The following is a 21272-nucleotide window of genomic DNA, read 5'->3' on the forward strand; positions in this document are numbered from 1 at the left end:
CAAAGACTTGATGCCGCGACCCTACAGCTGAACCCGGATGGCGGTTCGAAAAACAAAAATCGGTCAAAACAGTTTCTCAGATGGGAGAGCTGTATGTTCAAAAATAGCAAAGGAAAAAGATTTTCATTTTATTTGTCCCATGATTCTTGGTCGTAAATTATAACGGCCCTTCCCGGGCAATGTCTGGTCACAGAACAAGAGTTCAGGCTCGGTAGTGTCCAATCGAACTGACGGTGGCACAGCTCCTTGCAGAAGATCGTTGCTTTCACGCTCAGAACTTGTCCCCATTAAACGTGCATCGCAAAAAGGCAGAAAACGAGGCACAGTCTCAGTTTCAGAATCAGCAATACCCTCCTGGACGCACCGGTCGTATGGCAGAGGCAAAAGGACCCTCTTACAGAGTACGCCGTGGATCCAGTTCTTTTTTCCTTGCACTCGTACTGCAGATCGCATTGATAACAGCACCAAGTAGGGACCAATCCAGCGGGGCTGATCGTTCTTCGTTCGCTGGAAGTTCTTGATTAGCACCCACGAGCCAGGATCGATGACATGTCCTGGATCTTCAGAAGCCTGAGGCAGTGTATCATGAACCTGTTGGTGTAAGACACGCAATTTAGCCGTCAAATCATACAAGTAATCAAGCAATACAGGGTGTTCAATCACGCTGAATTTTGTCGGCCTCGGCACTCCCCATACGTTGGCCGGGCGACCAAACACAATCTCATAAGGACTAAGTCCTACTCGGGAATGTACAGTCATCCTTGTTGACAAAAGTGCTAATGGCAAAGCATCAGGCCATTTAAGACCAGAGCTCGCTTGTATCTTGGCCAGTTTCAGTTTAAGAGTGCCATTATAGCACTCTACTAGTCCAGCTGATTGGGGGTGATTTGCAGCATGGAACTTTTGGCGGATTCCTAGCCCTTCACATACTCTCTTCATCACTTGACCCACAAATTCACTACCATTATCACTCCAGACCATTCTCGGCAAACCATACCTAGGGAAAATCTCTTTGACAAGGGCTTTAGCTGTGGACAAAGCAGTATTATCTTTCAGGGGATATGCTTCTACCCATCTCGAAAAGGCACAAACAACCACAAGTACGTATTTCAGGTTGTTGCATCTCTCCAGGTGAATAAAATCTAGCTGCAAAACCTCGAACGGATACGTCGGAGGAGCAAAATGACCAGCTGGAGTTGGAGTTCCCTTACCAGGATTGTACTTCAGACAAACCATACAATTCTTGACCACATTTTCTGCACACTTAGGAATTCCAGCATTTGCCATACTGGAGCCAACAGCTTACAAATCCCTTTCACACTGATATGAGCCATTCCATGCGCCATCGTAACCACTGCAAGCACGTACGCATTGGGTAACAACCATCGCTGATGCTCTGACAATTCAACTCAACAACCATTCGCATCCAATTTACCCGTGCTCTCTCTCCACACACTCAACTCTTTCTGTGTAGCTTCAGCTTGAATCGACTTCACACTTTCTATCGTATCCTCACACATTCCTCCATCCGGAACCCATCTCGCCGGACCCGTAACATACATTCGACTCATCACATCCCTTGCCACGTCTTTCGCAACTTCATCTGCAAACGCATTACCACGACCAACATCATCGGTAACCTTCTTGTGTTCACTGCATTTCACAATCGCACTTGCAACGGCAAGGTAAGTGACTCCAGGAGCTCATTCACCAATTGACCATGCTGTATCTTTGTCCCGTGTGGCGTAAGGAACCCACGTTCCTTCCACAAACGTCCAAAACTGTGAGCCACATCAAACGCATACTGGCTGTCGGTATATATGGTCACTTTCTTTCCTTTCGACAACACACACGCTCTCGTGAGTGCAATCAACTCTGCTGCTTGGGCTGAATTATGTGGGATACGTGCAGCTTCAACAATCGTATGCAAAGTCATAACAGCATATGCCGCAGTCGTATCACCATTCGGAAGCTTAAAGCATGAACCATCTACCCATAAGGTACCATCACACTTCGCAAGAGGAGTGTCCCTAAGATCTATTCTCCCTTTTGTTTCTTCCTCTGTCCTGAGAAAGCAATCATAATGTTCAACAACATCTCCCTCTACTGAAATCGGCAACAACGTGGCTGGATTCAACGTATTGCACCTCTTTATGTGCACATGACTCTCTAAAAGTGCCAGCTCATAACCTGACAATCAAGCACTAGTTAAGTGCTGTGTCTTGGTCCTGTTCAACAATGTATCCACTGCATGTGGAACCATCACGACCAGCATATTATTCATCACCAAACCAGCAGACTGTCAAATAGAAACAGCTGCTGCCGCCGTGGCTCTCAAACAACTCGGCAACGCTCTAGCTACCGGATCCAAAGTCAACGAGAAATACGCACATGAACGTTGCTTGTCCCCAAAAGATTGTGTCAACATTGACAACGCACATCCCTCTCTCTCGTGGACATACAATGTAAAGGGCTTACTGTAGTCGGGGGTACCCAACACAGGAGCCGAACACAATGCATTACGCAATTCAGAAAAACTTTTCTGACAATCTTCGGACCACGGGAGGGGATTCGGTGTGTCTTTACAGGTCAATGCCACCAGCGGTTTGGCCAGCAGAGAAAATGTTGCTATCCATTGTCTGCAATATGACGTAATACCCAAGAAAGCACGCACTTCTCTCTGTGTAATTGGCACACTCATTTTCGCAATTGCCTGAATTCGTTCTGGGGTCAATCTTCTTCCCTCCTTCGATAAGAGATGACCTAAGTAGGTCACTTCTTGTCGACAATACTGCAACTTCGAAAGAAACACTTTGTGATGGAAATCAGACAAATGACGCAACAATGATAAAGTAGCTTTCTTACAAATTTCCTCGGTATCGGCAGCAACTAACAAATCGTCGACGTACTGAAAAAGAGCAGCACCATCAGGTAGGTCAATCGCATCAAGTTGTGTTTTCAAAGCCTGACTATAGATTGACGGACTCTCACAATAGCCTTGAGGAGCGCGCTTAAACCGGAAGCTTCGACCTCCTAAAGAGAAGCCGAAAATATCCCTACTCTCCTCGGCAATCGGGATGCTGAAGAAAGCATTCTTCAAATCAATCACCGAGAACCAGGTGGCTGAAGCTGGAATCATCGTCAGTAAGGCAGTGATATCAGGAACAACAGGAAATTGTGGCACAACTATCTTATTCACCTCTCTAAGATCAATCACAAACCTGTAAACATGTGGCTGAGAAGAATCAGTACGTTTCAGAACAGGCAAAACAGGGCTATTGCACACATTTCCTCTTGTTTCTTCAATCACATCTTTCTCAATCAAATCATGAATGAAAGCTAGTAACGCTCTTTCACCATCACTGGAGATCCTATATTGGGTAATGCGTGGCATTTTAACATTCGCTTTCAACGTCACAACATATGGCGGAATCTCCAGGAAACCCACATCGTTAGGACCAGTCGCCCAAAGAATATCAGGAAAAGAGGACAATTCCGCCGGAAGTTTATCCTTCGACAAATACATCGGAGAAACCACTTTCTTACCCAGTGTAAGTTGTACTCCAGAAGGAGAACAATACAATGTTGCATACAATCTTTTTAACAGATCCAATCCCAACAAGTTCTCACCACAACCTGTCGTCAGAATAAGGGGTGCTTCGAATTCACGAGGTCCAACAGAAAGAGACAAAGGATTAGAAATCTGGTTTCTAACTGGGACGCCAGAAAAACCTACTGAAACATTCGTTAAGCCAGACAAAGGTGCACCAGGGAGTTTAGAGTGCATAATCGAACTCTTCGTAGCACCAGTATCCAACAGAAAAGGCTCTGACACACCTGATGTAATCACTTCAACATAAGGTCCATTCTGATCTACTGGAACTGAAACAACTCCCTCTCTTTGTCCATGGCTGTCCTAGCAATCATTACCATCCACATTCTCACCTTCAACATAGTAGTCGTCACCATAGTACTGAGTCGTCCTACCAGATGCACCATTCTGCTGATCAAAACTATTCATCGAATTCTGTGGAGGAAAGGAACGCTCATTCTAGGGAAAACCTCCACGTCCCCTACCTCTAGGAGCTTGCTGAACACCTCGACCTCTTGCACCCGAAACACCAATCATACGCTGTAACAAAATAGGGCAACTATACTTGAAATGACCCTCTTCCTTACAATATGAACACTGATTGGGGCCTACCAGAAAACGCGGTTGAGGAGACTCGAACCTTTGCGAGTTTCTCTGAAACTGCTGAGGCTGCTGATAATCACGCTGATTATTACGGGGTGGATACGCTTGCTGTAAAAGCACCTTCGTCTTCAACTCTTTAGTTTTCTTGTATGCTCTATCCTTCTTGTCCTTATCCCTATTTTCGTAGTACTGTGCAGTAGCCAATATCTGTGCTGAAGAGGAAACGGCCCAAGAACTCTCTTAATCCTTCAATTTCTTACATAATTCAGGAAGTAAATTGTGTACAAACTTGTCAACGAACAACCGTTGACCACCTTCCGTTCTCATGTCTTGACCACTATGGTCGATAAACGTCTCTTCAAACCTAGTGAAGAAATCAGACACGGTTTCCTCTTTCTTCTGCTTACACGCAGACAATTTATCCCAATTTACACGCATCGCAGGCATTAAAGTCTTCATGTAAGTAACAATCTTACCAGGGAGTTCTGCTACCAAAGGCTCAGGTTTAGCACCACCAACTTGTCGGCCATCTGCAGCAGCAATATTAACCCATGAATCACCTAACTCTTGCGCATGATCCGTATGATGAATCAATCCCCACATTTCCAAACAACATGTCTATATCAGCTAGATTCATAACACATGAGTCTGCGGTCTGTGATAATTCCTTGTAATACCCTGCAGGATTTTTACGGGGGTCAGGTAAAGTCTGTTTAACAGCCAAAACTTCTGCTCGTTTCCACGGAACATGTACCCAAACACGCTGAAAATGTGCTGGTAGAGCATCAATTTGATTAGCGACATCAGCCGCAACGTCATCTTTCCATACAGGAGGAACTTCTCTCATTGTATACTGCCTCACCTTTCTCCTAACAGAAGGGTCAGGCTCAAACAGCGGCTGAGAAGGAGACTCGATCCTAAATGACAACAATGTCGCAACTGCTTTCTCAACATCGGAACCCACAATCGTACCTTTCGCAAACTCAGACTGTATATGGAGCAACTCAGACGGAGTCTGTCCCACGTCATCATCTTCCCATTCTTCACGAAGGAAAGTACACACCTTATCGAAAACATATCTCTGCTTCGTTGCTTCCCATTGACGGAAGACATCCATAACAGACTCTACATTGTATCTTAAAAGACGAGTAACCCATTTACGCGCCAAACGATCCAATATTTCTCTCTCTCAAGAATCAGGCAGTTGGCTACGCAACTGTTTACGCTCTGAAACAGGGGTCGTATTCAATGAGCCAAAGAACCAAAGAAAGGAGACAAAAGACTAGTAACAGTATCAGTCATTCTCTGTCGAACAGAAGGAGAGGTCGACAGGTCAGGAGATAAAGCGGACTGAGAAAAGGTCAACGTAGGAGCAGTAGTAGAGGAGGTAGCAAGAACAGGTGAAAAAGGCACAGGAATTAAAGGTGGAGCAGGTAGCAAAGTCAGTGGCCCTTGAGAAGGCTGGACCAGAGGAGTAGGGGCCAACTGAAGAGGAGCTGGCAGCTGTGGAATAACAGGAGGCTGCACAACTGGTGGTTGCACAACTAAAGGTTGCAGAGGTGCTGTAGCACTCTGCGCATAAGGGGGTGGCGAACTCAACAAATGCGACATTAAAGGATCTTTCTCAAGCTCCTTCGCTGCATCTTGCTGAAGAAGCGGCAAAGCCGGGTAGCATTTATCAATCGCCATTTTACGTTGCCTGTGCAACTGCTCACTCGCCTGTTCTTCTTCGTTATCTTTAAACTGCATAGCAGCTTGCATTATCGAGATACCCCTCTCTCTTTTATTTGTCTTCGCTAATTTAATTTCCTTCTGTTTGGCTTCCTTTCGCCATAGGCGGAAAGAGTCAAACATCGCCGGCCGGGCTTTCTTCTTAAAGAGTTCAACTTCTAAATTATCTAGAACTTCCTTGTCAAAACTACCATATTGGGGCCATTTTAGGACACCATCTTTCCTAGTGTACCTAATCCATACTTCATTATACGTGATAGGGCCCACGCCGTGCTTCACATAGAGCTCATAGGTTGGAGTTCCAATCGGAGGAACCGGACACGAGTCCTCCAATCGGGAATCCCTATTACAACCAAAACAAAACAAATTTCCAAGTCTGCTAAGACCAGGCATCTTCGCTCACTAGTCTAGCTTCAAACTTTAAAGGATTATCGAATACGATAGTCTCGTGAATACACGAGTCCCTCGGCTTTGGTACTTGCAAGTTCCAAATCAAAGATCCCAAGGGGATACCCAAAACTAAGGACTGGGAGACGCTCCACTCATACTTAACTGAGGTATCGATGACGTCACCAGAAGACCCGTCTATCGTCTCGTTCTACAAATCGTCTAAGGCTCCAAGACAGGGCGACAGTCAGGGCAGCAGTCCTTCGTAGCCGTCGGAAAGCGGGGAACCTCGCAGCAAAGACTTTCGGACCACGACGACATACAGGGGTCGATGAAGTGGCTGGCCTTCCTCCAGAATTTTCACACGAAGCTCCTCACGATCATCAGGCTTGGACCGGTACCGCTGAAGTCGCCCCACGTTGGGCGCCAAATGAAGAACCGGGTTATTTAGAACCCAGCGGTGCCAGGGGACACACCCGAAGTCTCCGGATTCACCTGTCTCAGAATTACAGAAACGCGGCAACTTCTTGGTGACGTCAAAGATCAAATTTAGTGGCTGCAACCAGTAACAGAGGTCCACGAAATACAATGGCTGTATATTCGTAGGAGACTGCTCAATCTTACAAACAAGTCATTCCTTTTATACCAAATATTGTGCTTCAGGCAAACATTCCTTATTTACAGTTGACCAATCCCATGTGTACACGACAAAAGCATTGCATGACAAACCCGCATTTCATTGTCCAGCCCACCATCAATTACCCGGAAAGGCCCAACACTCTTCATCAGATAAGTCGGACGGACCCCTAATAAAAACGGGCACCTCCTCATCGTAAAACAGGCCATAAAGAAAGGAGCAGAGACAGGTGTGAGTCAGATTAGACATAGTTGTGTGCAATAAAGGGTTTATGATGTCCTGTGCCTTGATCCTCAACCTCGACCAGCTGCTGGGAAAGGAACTGGCTTAACAGGTTTGGCTTCGGGCAACGAAGTCAGCTTGCCCAGGTCACACAGAAGTCAGCTAAAGGTGTACGTGTCCTAAGGACTCGTTCGGCCTTAGTCATCGGCCTATGTGAGGGCAACCACAAAATGGCTGCCGTGCACAAAATGGAACCCAAGGGTTCAGAACGGAATCCCTGATTTCATGGTGATCTCGTCACTCGAACATGACGAAAATACTCGTACATATTATACTCGCCATTTTCCGTCTGCTGATACCAAAATCGTCATGATACGATGACATTTATAAAACGGGTTCAGAATTCACGGAACCTCAATATGTGTATGTGCACACATTTCTACAACTATTTCAGAAGTATCAGCATTGACATTTGCATGTTTATTAAGAACCCTTGGGGCTCCTTTTAAGCATACAAGTATACAGAAATATAATATATTGTATTTAGGATCCTTATAAGATTCACAATATAAAAAGATTTTTAAAAAGCGATTTTAATAAAACATATGCATTGATAATATACTCAAATAGTCATATTGATTCAGAACATATCTTGAAAACGACCTGGTAAACATTAGAGAAAATAAAAACTTGATAAATCAAGTGAGCACACCAAGTACATATACACTAAAGTTGATAACCCTGGTGCATCACTTTATTGCGTTTTTTTCTTAATCGAACCCGGTAGTATTTGCGTGTTTAATCAACACAAAGCGACGCGTTTCGCTGGTATAGTGTGATCTACCACCTTCTTCAGGCTTATATATACAATTCAGTGTCTCCAAACACAATCTAAAAAGACATTACATAAAGGAATGGCATTTAGAATTTCATGCTTATCAGTAGACATATAATGCATTGCATGTCGTTTTTTATTTAACCAATGTTGAAAATCAAACAATACAAACAAATTAATTCATAAATACAAAACATTCATATTACATTTTTGGTTTCATCCATGGTGATTCACATATCAATATCCAACAAATCGACTCATTCAGCATCCATGATCTAACACACTCTTATATAGGTAACTCAAATATTTTACCCACCCAATAAATAGTTTGTCAATATGAATGGGGGATCTGTCTCCTCCCCTAATGTGGCTATTTTTCTCTCATGGGCCACACAGTATAGCGAAAAATAGGGGCATGTATGTCCTCCTAACAATGATAATAACAGAGAATGGGGATACAGTGAAGTGAAAAGGCTTTTCCTCATAGTTCTAATGTCCCCTTTATTAGATTAAACAAAATCACAACTCTACCTTTATTGATTCTTCTTTAGTTGATATAGATAAATGAAGAAGAAGTGTTAGTCAGAACGGACCAAACTTCACTGGTGCCCTGCAGATATGAGTGATAGTACAGGGGAGGGTCAACCCATTATTTAAATCTTTCACATCTCTAGGCATAACGCATCACTAAATGTAAAAATAAACACTCTACCTTTGTTAAGTTCAACAATGAATAGCCACTGGAGGTATGGCACACAAAGCGATAAATTCCTAGTTTTGTATGTGCTCCTCAAGAACTTTAACACTGCATGTGGAATTCTTGATCAAAATACCTATATAAAGAAAAAGCTGTGTTAATAGCTTGCTATCCTTGCCATCATTGCGGAACAAGAATATCCAGCTATGACAGACTCTAATATGGGATAGTCTTATAGGTGAGTATTATATCACACTGCCATGCACATAAGAACCCCAGTCATGCCACCCATATCATTCGCCCGCATATTCCATGACAAGCATGGTACTAGCAAGGTATCCATTTTTGCACCGGGGCCCTCTCGAAGCAAGAAACCTTTATCATAAAATCTCAAAAAGAGTCCAGGCATCGTGAGTGTCGTCTGGTAAAAAATTAAGCAAATTAATAGACTCTCCATCATTTTAAGCACCTATGCCCTCCCTGTTCTAGGGTCAGCCAAATCTCTAACCCCCTGCTAACCAGAACGGTCCAGTTTTGCACCCTCAGATCTAATGGTAATATCCAAATAGTTAACACTGTCCTTACTGTAATGGGTGGTAAATCTGAGGTTGTCATCCCCTAGGTTCAGCCAACTGAGGAATTCCTCTAGTAATTCTAAGGGGCCACTCCATTTAAAGAAAACATAATCGACAAAGCAATGCCATTCGCAAATAATCTCATAAAAGAGTGCAAGTTTGTTATAAATATGATGTTTCTCAAACTCCCCAACGTACAAACACACTAGATGGGATGTTTGTTAAGAAGCCAGTTGTGTGCACAGAATCTTGCATACTTGTATTGACCTCTACTTCATGAACTAGAATGTGATCCAGAATACTGTGAATATTTCAAAGAATACAGCAGACTCTATTAGAATGACCACCTTGAATCTTTGTAACTTTTTCTATGCACTGAATACCATCCACAGTGGTTGAAACTGTATTATAATGAAGTTGCTGCTACATCATTTGTAATCATGTGATGTTTCTTACTTTTTAGTGAAAACTGGATGGAGAAGCTAAGTATGTTACGAAGAAAAATCAAAAAGTGTCTAAAGTGTGATGTCAGCAGTGGTAACCCATTGTGTCCCATCATCCAACCCCAGGCTGACTGCCTGCTCCTGGCACACTGTTTGGAGTTGTTTGTCACAGACAAGAAGTCCTTCTGCGATGCTCTGAAAAATGTCTCATCGCTCTTAAAAACAGGAGGACATCTGATAATGAATGTGAACCTCAATGAAACGTTTTTCCTGCTTGGTGATGTCAAGTTTCCCCACCTTTGCATAGATGAGGGTTACCTAAAGAAAACGCTTGTGGATGCTGGCTACGTCATAGTGGAGCATCACGTGTACCATCGGCAAACAAATGCATTGTATGATGTAACAGATTATGAGGGTGTTATCATTTTAAAAGCACTCAAACAAAGAGAAATTTAGGGGTTTATTTAGAGTTTGGTGGACAAGATCTTCCATCACAATGCCCCATCTGCTGTATTCTAAATGCATTATGGCCCATGACATGATCATATGACAGATGGGACATTGGTCACATTTTGACAGAGTATTGAGCCACCAAACTATAAATTATGCAATTACTTTTCTGATACTTTAAGGAATTATTAGTCAGAGGGACCAGTGATGCAAAGGTCTGCTCTTAGCTGCTTCTGACTAACTGCAAAAAGAAATGCTCAGCCATGGCCTAACATTCAGATTGCACTCCTATGGGAGACCTCTTAACTTCAGGAAGACTCACAAATTTGATGAAAGATGGAGGAAACTTTTCTGCTTTGCTTCCTACACCCCCTGCACTCATGCTTTAGGGGAGGCCACATACATGCTGATCAACTGAGATGTTTAATCAGTTTCAGATCACTACAAGATTGCCCCATTACATAAATGAACATATATACCTCAAATACTGACTCCTAGAGTTTTGGAAGGCATCATGAACACTGCAGGCGATGTAGCAATAACAGCATTATAAGAGGCTGGGAGGGATTTTAACCTTAGTGTGGATCACACCATGGATATTTCAAACCCCAGTAGAATCGACACCCAAGTGCATAACTGAAATGTAAAGGCAGGACCCACTCTTTCTGCTCCTCAATGCAAACACACAGTCCCTTATGGACTAATATCTGCCATCCAGAGACGCCTCGGCATGGGTAAAGGTGCCCAAGTACTTACCCTGATCACTTTCAGACCAATCCCCAGTGTTCCTGACCTCAAAATATAACACTGCATGATTTGGTCTCCCTCTTGAGGCTTGAGTGATCCAGTGTTCAGGATGAAATAACTACTGCCTTGGACACATTTTATAATGTAAACACTAGGGGCCCGATGTAGGTCGGTCGGTAACGGCCGAAAATCGGTATTTTCGGCCGTTACCGACCGGTATTACAGAAATGGGATGCTGGGGCATGTGTAACTGATTCGGTAAATTTACCGATCGGTATTTCTACCGAATCTGTAATTATGAGATGTAGGTGGGACTCTTCTGAGTCCCACAAGCCTTACAGAATCGGTATTTGAACATCAAATTCAATTTGATGTTAAAATACCGATTCCGGTGTGCATGCACATGTGTGCATGCACACCTATGCCATATGACAGGCAGACCTGTCCTTAGGGCAGGTATGCCTGCCACATGGCACCCAAGCCTCTTTTGGGGGTGCCAGAGGGTGTCAAAGTGACACCCCCTGCACCCTTGTGTAATTCGGTATTTACCAATTCGGTAAATACCAAATCAGTAATGCCCATTCATTCCTATGGGCTTCAAAGCCCATAGGAATGAATGGGCATTACCGGTCGGTATTTACCGAATCGGTAAATACAGATTTTTACCGATTCGGTAAAAGAAACATCTGGATGCTCCTACATGTCCCCCCTTCTTATTTACCGATTCTTAATTACAGAATCAGTAAAATTCGGTAATTAAGATTCGGTAAATAAGTCCTACCTACATCGGGCCCCTAGGTCAGTACCTTGTTTCTCAATAGCCTGGAAAACCTTCCAGAACCATATTATGGACAGCTCAATAGATAAACAGACCAGGGTCCTCAGTCCATTCTTACACAAATAGATACATTGGAATAATCACTTTCAGCCCTGGAACAGATTTAGAAAACAAAACATAACATGACTTACTCAAACAGCTTAATGAGATAAACCTGCAATTTAATAATAGGCAGAAGAGAATTTATATAGTTAGGAAAGAATGCATTGGGATGTAGTAATGGGGAGGGAAGGAAAACTAACAGGATTCTGTCCTGCCACACACTTTAGTACAATTATTGCAATTTTGATGTCCTAGCAATGGGAAAATATTACAAAACTTTGTTGAATATTCTAAAGAATTTACACCCCCAAGTTGCAATGGCCCACTGCACAAATTGAATAGGTAGTCACACTGGCTTGGGATCATGGGGTGAACATGAATACACTACAGAACCAATCCCAGAAACCTAAATTAAAAATGCCATAGATAGATTCACTACCAGTATAAGCATAACAAGATATCCCTACACCACCCCAATTAGATATATAGTAAGAATCTGTAGATGGGGTACTGCCCTGTCCTGGAAAAGCCTTAATAGGAGCCATCCTAAAGTTGGGAAAAGATACTGAAGTATGTTAATTCTATTAGAAAATTTCCTATTAAATGTAGATAATATATGGGATAAACAACCCCCACCATAGATGATAAGGCTATTGCAAGACACTAATTTATTCCCTGAAAATATTTAGGAATATAGCGAAAGACTGAGTGACTTTATAGGTTCAAGGAATTTTAAGTGACCTACAATTTCCTAGGCCCGCATGTTAGGGGATATTTTATTCCTTATAGTGCATGTGTAAATCATAGGTAAATTCCCTGGTACAAAATTCAATACATCAAAAAGCAGTTAGGCATTTGTTACAGAAAGATATAAGAATCAATATAATACAAATCAGATCTTAAAATGCGCTGTTGCTCAGGATTTGTAGAAAGATTCTAGGTTTCTTGTAATTTCCTAAACTGTAAAAAATAAACATGTTGTTACAAATATTTCCTTTCTGTTTATCACAAACCAGGTAGAGCTATAAAACAGAAGTTAGAGCTCCATGTATTTCCTTTCCCCTCTGCACCTGGCTCCAGCAGAAGGCATTGTGCAGTCAGAGCTCAACTGTAATAGGGTTTTACAGTGGGTCAGCTACTTCACTTATTTATCACAAGTGACTCGGTGTGCATATATTTGTCTGTAATAAGGAAATGAAACATTGGTATTTATACATGTATTGCAGGATCCCAAGAATTGTAAGATTTCTACATGCGTCTTGATCTCTTATGAGTCCCAGACCAGTTGGGTTTCCTATCCCGAGGACCACCTCCAGTTAATCACTACATACCTGGTCCTGTTGCAGTTGGCAGTGGTACAGGGCAGTAGTGTCTTATGTCACTTTTCCTCTTTTCCATTGCCATGGGAACATTGGCAGGCCTTGCTCAGGGAAATGCGTATCGAGAAAGGCCTCACAGTCCCTGTTATTAGTACATGCAGACGATATTGTAAAAACCTGGACGTAAATCGCAGACATATTATCCAGGAGACCTTCCAACTCACTAAAACCCTATTAAACCCACAATGGGATTCCTGGTCTGATGTTCAAAGGGCTCCATGAAAACCAGGTCTTTTCATAAAAAGAGAGACAGCTATTGCCTGTGACTGACACATGGGCAACGCAAACAGAGGGATGGACCTCCTGACCAATGCTATGGAGGGCAGACCCTTCCTTATGAGAATGTTAGCTTTACCCAAGATTCTGTCCCTGTTTGTAACTGTTCCCAGACTCTTCCCCAGCAAACATCTGTTGACTAGGATATGCACACTACTGATTAAGTTTGTTCATGGAAGCAAAAACCTTAGGCTTAGATGGGAGACACTAAAGGGGGGTTCTCAATCCCAAAATTAGAATGATACTTCTTTCCAGCTCAACCACACCTTACAATGTACAGGATTTACTCATCGCATTTATCCATCACCTGCCTTTAGACATGGGATGCTGTCAAGTCTATACACTGGGCAGTATAAGACAACAGCCAGGGCAGCAGGGGAGACAGATGTTTACTTCCCTGAAATGACCATTGTCAATAATTCCACAATAGACAAAAAAGGTAAGCAAGGGACACACAAATCTGCAGAAGTTAGGCCAGCAGTTTCCCAGCAGCACCAGAAATACACAGGTCTGCAGAAGCTGGGCCAGTTATTTTCCAGCAGCGCCAGAGACACACATGTCTGCAGAACCTGGGTCATCTTTATCCCAGCAGGGCCAAGGACACACAGGTCAGCAAAACTGGGTCAGCTGTTTCCCAGCAGCACCAGAGAAACACAGGTCTGTAGAAGCTGGGACAGATGTTTCCCAGCATCGCCAGAGACACACAGGTCTTCAGAAGCTGGACAGCTGTTTCCCAGCAGCAACAGAGACACACAGGCCATCAGAAGATGGGTCAGCTGTTTCTCCGCAGCACCAGAGTAACACAAGTCTGCAAAAGCTGTGACAGATGTTTCCCAGCAGTGCCAGAAACACACAGGTCTGCAGAAAATGGGCAGCTGTTTCCCAGAAGTGCCAGAGACACACATGTCTGTAGAATCTGGGTTAACTCTTTCCCCAGCAGTGTCAGAGACACACAAGTATGCAGAAGCTGAGCCAGCTGTTTCATAGCAGCTCCAGAGACACACAGGTCTGCAGAAGCTGGGTCAGCTATTTCCCAGCTGTGCCAGAGACATGCAGGTCAGCAGAAGCTAAGTCAGCTGTTTTGCAGAAGCTGGGCCAGCTGTTTTCCAGCAGCGCTAGAGACAAAAAGATCTGCAAAAGCTGTGTCAGCAATTTCCCTCCTGAGCCAGAGACACACAGGGCTCCATAAGCTGGGCCAGCTGTTTCCCTGCAGCACCAGAGACACGCCGGTCTGTAGAAGCTGGTTCAGCTGTTTTCAGCAGCACTAGAGACACGCAGGTCTGTAGAAACTGGTCTAGCTGTTTTTCAGCAGCAATAAAGACACACAGGTCTGTAGAATCTGGTTCCGATGTTTTTCAGCATCTCCATTGAGACACATGTCTGAAGAAGCTGGGTTAACTGTTTCCCTGCAGCAACAGAGACACATAGGTCAGCAGAATCTGGCTCAGTCATTTCCCAGCAGCACGAGAGATACACAGGTCTGTAGAAGCTGGGTCAGCTGTTCTCAGCAGTGTCAGTGACCCACATGTCTGTAGAAGCTGGGTCAGCTGTTCCTAACAGTACCGGAGACACACACGTCAGCAGAAGCTGGGTCAGCTGTTCCCAGCGGTGCCAGATATACACATGTCTGTAGAAGCTGGGTCTGCTGTTCCTAGCAGTACCGGAGGCACACAGGTCAGCAGAAGATGGGTCAGCTATTTATGAACCTCAACAGAGACACACAGGACTGCAGACGTTGGGTCTGCTGTTCCCAGCGGTGCCAGAGACACACATGTCTACATTAGCTGGGTCAACTGTTCCCAGCAGTGTCAGAGACATGCAGGTCTCCAGAAGCTGGACAGATGATTCCCAACAGTGCCAGAGACACACATGTCTGCAGAAGCTGAACAACTGTTTCCCAGCTGTGCCAGTGACACACATGTCTGCAGAAGCTGGACATGTACACTGCTCAAACTCACATCAGGGTTGCAACTAGATCCAACTCTGTGAAGCCCCAACATGCTAATCACAACACAACTAGATTAACTAAGTGAGATGAGATGTTCAACCATTCCCTGCTAGTCCAAACCATACTTTATGTGATAATTTCATATGATGCGGCACTGCTCCCCCTGCAAATATTGTGTATTTCATATGAAAATTGCTTTTGTCTGATGATATGATGTTGATGACAATACAAAATCATAAAGAGCATATCAAATACAACTTTTTGCTGCTTCAGATTCTATCTGTTTGGTCTTTTTTCTCTGGCAGTGTGGTGGCCATATTAGAATGGGTGTGGGTAAGTAGATTGGACTACGGGAATGCCTTGTATGTTAGCATGGCAGATTACTTGTTTTCAAGACTGCAGATCACTCAAAATGCACCAGCCAAGTTTGTCTGTAACAAGGACAAGTTTAGCTTGGCATCAGAATGTATTTAGATGTTACACTGGTTGCCAAGGCACCAACGAGCTAAGAGTAAGTTACTGTGCCATACACATAGAGTATTACATAAGACTGTCCCTACATTCTGAAAGACAAAGTTGAATTCTATTCTCTTTCATGAAAATTGAGATCCTGTAATCTTGCTTTAGCCAAAACCAGATGAATGTATAAAGTCAGAGCAGGAGGTCGCACTTTCTTATACCATGCAGCTGTACAATGGAATCAATTACTATTAGAGCTATGCCTCAGTGGTTGATGGCAGACGAGGGAGTGAAGCCTTGCCACATTTTTAGTGAATCAGAGGTTACAGCACTAGTTTTAATGCACTGTGCCACCTTCCACTCATGCTGGCCAAGGGCGACAGGCCCAGCCATTCCTGCAGCCTGTCAGAATGATGGCTAAGGTGGGGGAGAGTACGGCGCTGCATGCACTACCACAACATGGTCTCCTGAACTCAGTAGCAAGTAAATCACCACTGGGCAACATAATCAGCTAGGAGCAGACCTTGCTCAACCAGCTTGGAGAAGAAGTGCTGGGGCTAAGAAAGTGATGCTCTTTCAATATTATATTTATTACTTTATAAGCAGCATCACATCACAGGTAAGTTTCTGTGAAAGTGTATGTGGCTATTCAGTTATTTATTTATATTTTGGGAAATTGGGAGGTTGGATGAGTGTGTAAGAGGCCTTCTCAAGACGCAGCAACAATTCTTGTCAGGGTGAACAACAGACGGTCACTAAAATGTCATTAAATTAACCTGTGCTTAACCTTCTTAGACTCTACTCCCCTCCAGTCTATTCCACTTGAGTCTACTCCGCTCTACAACCCTCTACTCCACTCTTTGTCATCTACACCCTTCCACTCTATCAAAGTTTACTCCACTCTATGTTACTCCACTGTGAAACACTGTCCTCCAGTCTATGTTACTGTACAATACTATATTCAATCTTTGCCACTCCACATTATTCCACTGTATGCTATGACATATTATTCCACATTACTCCACTGTACTCCACTACACCACTGTACCACACTACACTCTATTCCACTTGAAAATTCTTGAAGCCACTCAACTCTACCACACTCTACAACCCTGTACTGTATGACATTCCACTCTATGACACTCTACTCCAGTACATCCTACTCCACCACGCTCTATTCTATTCCACTTTGATACACTCTATGACACTCCACTCAAGTCTACCCAACTCCACTGTACACTATTCCCCTCTACTACACTCTACAATACTCTACTCCACTCAACAGCATTCTAAACCCCTCCACTCTACCACACACTACTTCACTCTTCAGCACTCTACTATCCAACAGTGTATCCAGTCTACCAGAGTGTGTGCCACTCTAGTTTACTCTATGCCACTGTACAACACTGTACTCCACTCTTTAACAATCTATACAACTCCCTCTATACCACTCCACCCCACTTTTCAGCACTGTACTCCATGACTCAGTACTCCACTCAACTGTATTCCAGTGCTCTGTACCACTACACTCTATACTATTCAATTTCACTCAAATGTATGAGACTGTATGTCACTCCACTCTAATCCACTCTGTGGCACCCCTCTGTATTCCACTCTAAAACACTTTCCAGCACTCTACAACATGAAAGTCCACTCCACTGTACTACACGCCACTCGACTCTATGAGATTTTAGTTGACTATATGATATGTCAAGCAACTCTATTCCACTATATGCCAACTTAAACCTCCCCTCAATTATACCTTACTCAACTCTATGCAACTCCATTCAACTCTAATTTATGCTATCCCACTGTACGATACTGTGCAACACAATTTAACACAACACTCTTCGCAGCTCCACTCAATGAGACTCTTCCCAATTGTATATAACTCCACTCTACAAAACATTACTACACTGTATGCCACTCTACAACACTATACTACAGTCTATCCAAGTATACTCCACAGTACAACTCTGTAATCCACTCTAGGAGACTTTCCAAAAGACACAGCACTCCACACAACTGTATGAAAAGCCACTCCAGTCTATGACAGTATAATTGATTCTACACTACACCACTCTACTCCACTCTACTCCACACTACTCTATTCTAGGACATGCTAATCCACTCTATTATATTTTACTCCACACTTTGTTACACCACTCCGCTCAACTCTACTCCAGTCTACAACCCTGCATGACTCACTCTATGCCACTGTATAACAATCTACTCTATGGTGCTCCACTGTACAACACCCTACTCTGCTCTGTGCAACTCCACTCTGCAAGACTCTACTAAGTTCTACGCTACTGTCTTACATTTCACTCCATATCCATCCATTCTTTGCTACTCTACTACACTGTTTGATACAAAACGGCACACCACTCCACTCCTCTCTATGGCACGCCAATCCACTATATGACAGACAGTCCATCACTCTACCACATTCCACTATATGACACTACAGTGTACGAGGCTCTCTGCCACACTACTTTGTGACACTCCACTCAATAATAGTGAACTATAAAACACTGTACTTCACTGAATTCCGCTCTATCCCACTGTGCGATACTCTGCTTGACCACACTCCACTCTACAACACACACCTCCATGACACTGCAGTCAATGACACTCCACTGTATAAGACACAACTGTACTGTACAGCACACCCCTCCAATATAGTATACAACATACCACTTCACTCTACCATACTCCACTCTACTATACAGCACACCATACCAATCCACTGTATAATACTTTACTCCACTGCACACTAAGCCACTTCACTCTACAACACTCCACTTAGCACAACACTCAACTGAAGGACCATCAACAATATGATTTGAAACAAGTTTATTAAAAAATAAAAACATTTAAACCTAATGAAAAATCCATTGTGACAAATGATGTAATTTGAGATGTCATAAGTGTTGTTATAATTTGCTATGATTTCACATAGGATAATTAATGTAATATCCAAAGTTATAACCAGTGCATGGAGAATACATGAGTTATAGTTAATGTAGTGTGGCTAGTAAGGCGAGAAGACTGTGTACAGAGCTGCAAAATTGTAGTAATATGAAGGTGGGGTACATTCTAAATTTAAGTTATAACTATAACATTAGAATGTATAATATTTGTACAGTTTATGTTGGGTTTGTATAGAAATAATACATAACGTTTTCCAAACTATAACTTAGCCTTTGTTTTTTATTAAATAAATACACACACAAATATATAATTTTAACTTATGCAGTAGCTAAATATATAACTTCAAGTCTCAGAAACATTTACAAAACACTTACACTCACTGGATGATGTTATTTTACTATGTCATGAGTTCTGTAATATGTGTGATTACAAGAAGTGCATTGCTGGGGCATAAATTATAGTCAGCTAAGGTAAGTATAACTGCAGAATTTGTAATGGTGTTGTACAAGTGACATCTGAGTCTAACTATAACATCCCTGTAACTGTTTAATTAGTATTTCTTAACTGTAACCTGTAATGTTTGAGAGTGAGTATGCGAGTGAGTGCATAAGTGTCTCAGTTGGTGTCTGAGATAGTGCACAAATATCTCAATGAGTATGTGATTGAGTGTGTTTGTCTGTATTGGTCTAAGAGTGGCTGCATGAGTGTCTACATGGGGGTAAGTGGGTGTGTGAGTACCTGAGTGGCTCTGTGAATAGATGCCTGAGTGCCTGAGTGGGTATCTGAGTGGGTACCTGTGTGGGTCTGTGAATGGGTGTGTGCTTCACTGTTTGGGTTTGTATCAGTATCTGAGTGGGTCTATCAGTGGGTGTGTGAGTGCCTGAGTGTGTGAATTGGTTGTCCAGTATAAGTGTGGATGTGTCAGTAGCTGTGTGAGTGACTCCATCACAAAGGAACCACACCTGCCCTTTTATCTAACAAGAGTCCACAGTTTTGCACAAAGTTTCTACCCCAGTGGAGTTCTTATTACTGGTTAAAAACTAAGTGCTCCCTCTTTGGGTAAATGTACAGTATACATTCTACACTACAGCTGTGTAATGGAACATGAGAAAATGTCAACAGTGATCTTGTGTACGTTTTGTCAATGTTATAGTTCCTGGTGCATCTTTATCCAAAATTATGTGATAACATGAATCCTCCAATAGAGAAGATGACAATACTACAAAGAGGTAAAACTCCACCAAACAAGGGTCCTTCATCATAACTGTATTTATTTAGGAGTGTTATATAGTACTGGCAAAACCTGAGGATATCAGAGCATTTTACATCTATGCATATTCATTACAAATATTGAGTATAATTACATCTCAGCGGTAAGATACATTGAGTCCAAGTTTGCGAATCCACCTGCACACTTGTGTTTCACATCTTCAATTCTCCCCTCTGTATCCTTATACTTCTACCACATACTCTGTGACTGTTCCTGCAGTACTGTAGTGACCCATTTAGCAGTGTGTGGTAATCCATTCACTGCACTAACATTGAAGCACTTATACATTCAGTCAGACAATATCCTTACAGAACTGTAATCATTTAGTGGAGAAGCGTGGCTCAGTGGTTAGAGGCGGCAGAACCGGAAGCTGAGATCGGCCATGGACCAGGGTTCGATTCTCCACCTCGGCGGGTCTCGGGCTCAAAAATTCCACGGACTCGACAATTCTCGCTCCGGTGCCTACTCGACTCACGGGGTCACACTCTGCGACTCTGGGCAATAGCTTGCTTAATCTCCACTACGGCCCCTCGCGGCGGGATGCCTGGCTTTCACCTTGTGGATACCCTGCCGGGGTATCTCACAGGGGAATACCAGGAAGGGTTCCCTAAGCAAGCGCCTTGATGCCTTCGGGTGATACGTGCGCTAAATAAGTCGCAATACATTTACATTTACATTTAGTCAGTACCCAAGTACTGATGCAGCAAAGTAGGCCTTAGCATATGAACTGCTTTAGACCCCCCTATCCAGTATATATGCATTCTTCTATCTACCTGCACACGTGTGTTGTACATCTTCAATTTTCCATTCTGTATCCTTATACTTCTACGAAAGACTCTGTGACTGTTCTTGCACTACTGTAGTGACGCTTTTAGCAGTCTGTGATAATCCTTTAACTGCACTAACACTCAAGCACTTATAACTTCAGTCTGGCACTCTCCTTACAGAACTGTAATTATTCAGTCAGTACCCAAGTACTCATGCGGCAAAGTAGGTCTTAGGGCATGTGTAAGTCCTTTAGTTTTAGGACAGTGAATGAATTAGTACAATATGTTGAATGGGTTACTACTACAATGGAATAGCAGTGATAGAGTGGTTGGTGAAAGTGTAAGGATAGAAACTGGGAAATTAAAGGTGTGAAAAACAAGTGTGGAGGTAGATACAAGACTGCACGCATACTGAGTAGGGGTTTGAAGCAGTCCAACCC

The 21272-nt window shown here is 43.1% G+C and overlaps 1 protein-coding gene across 1 annotated transcript in view; it reads left to right on the top strand.

Moving 5' to 3' along the window:
• LOC144752253 (indolethylamine N-methyltransferase-like) overlaps positions 1–15659 on the top strand; it is a 248692-nt gene extending 233033 nt beyond the window's left edge. Inside the window, exon 4 of the mRNA XM_078640259.1 lies at positions 9743–15659. Within this exon, the coding sequence (XP_078496385.1) occupies positions 9743–10178 (436 nt within the window). The 3' untranslated portion in view covers positions 10179–15659. The remainder of the gene's footprint in view (positions 1–9742) is intronic.
• Positions 15660–21272: the final 5613 nt, after the last annotated feature.

The sequence above is a fragment of the Lissotriton helveticus genome, chromosome 4_2 (assembly GCF_964261635.1).
Source record: "Lissotriton helveticus chromosome 4_2, aLisHel1.1, whole genome shotgun sequence".
NCBI classification, from domain to species: domain Eukaryota; kingdom Metazoa; phylum Chordata; class Amphibia; order Caudata; family Salamandridae; genus Lissotriton; species Lissotriton helveticus.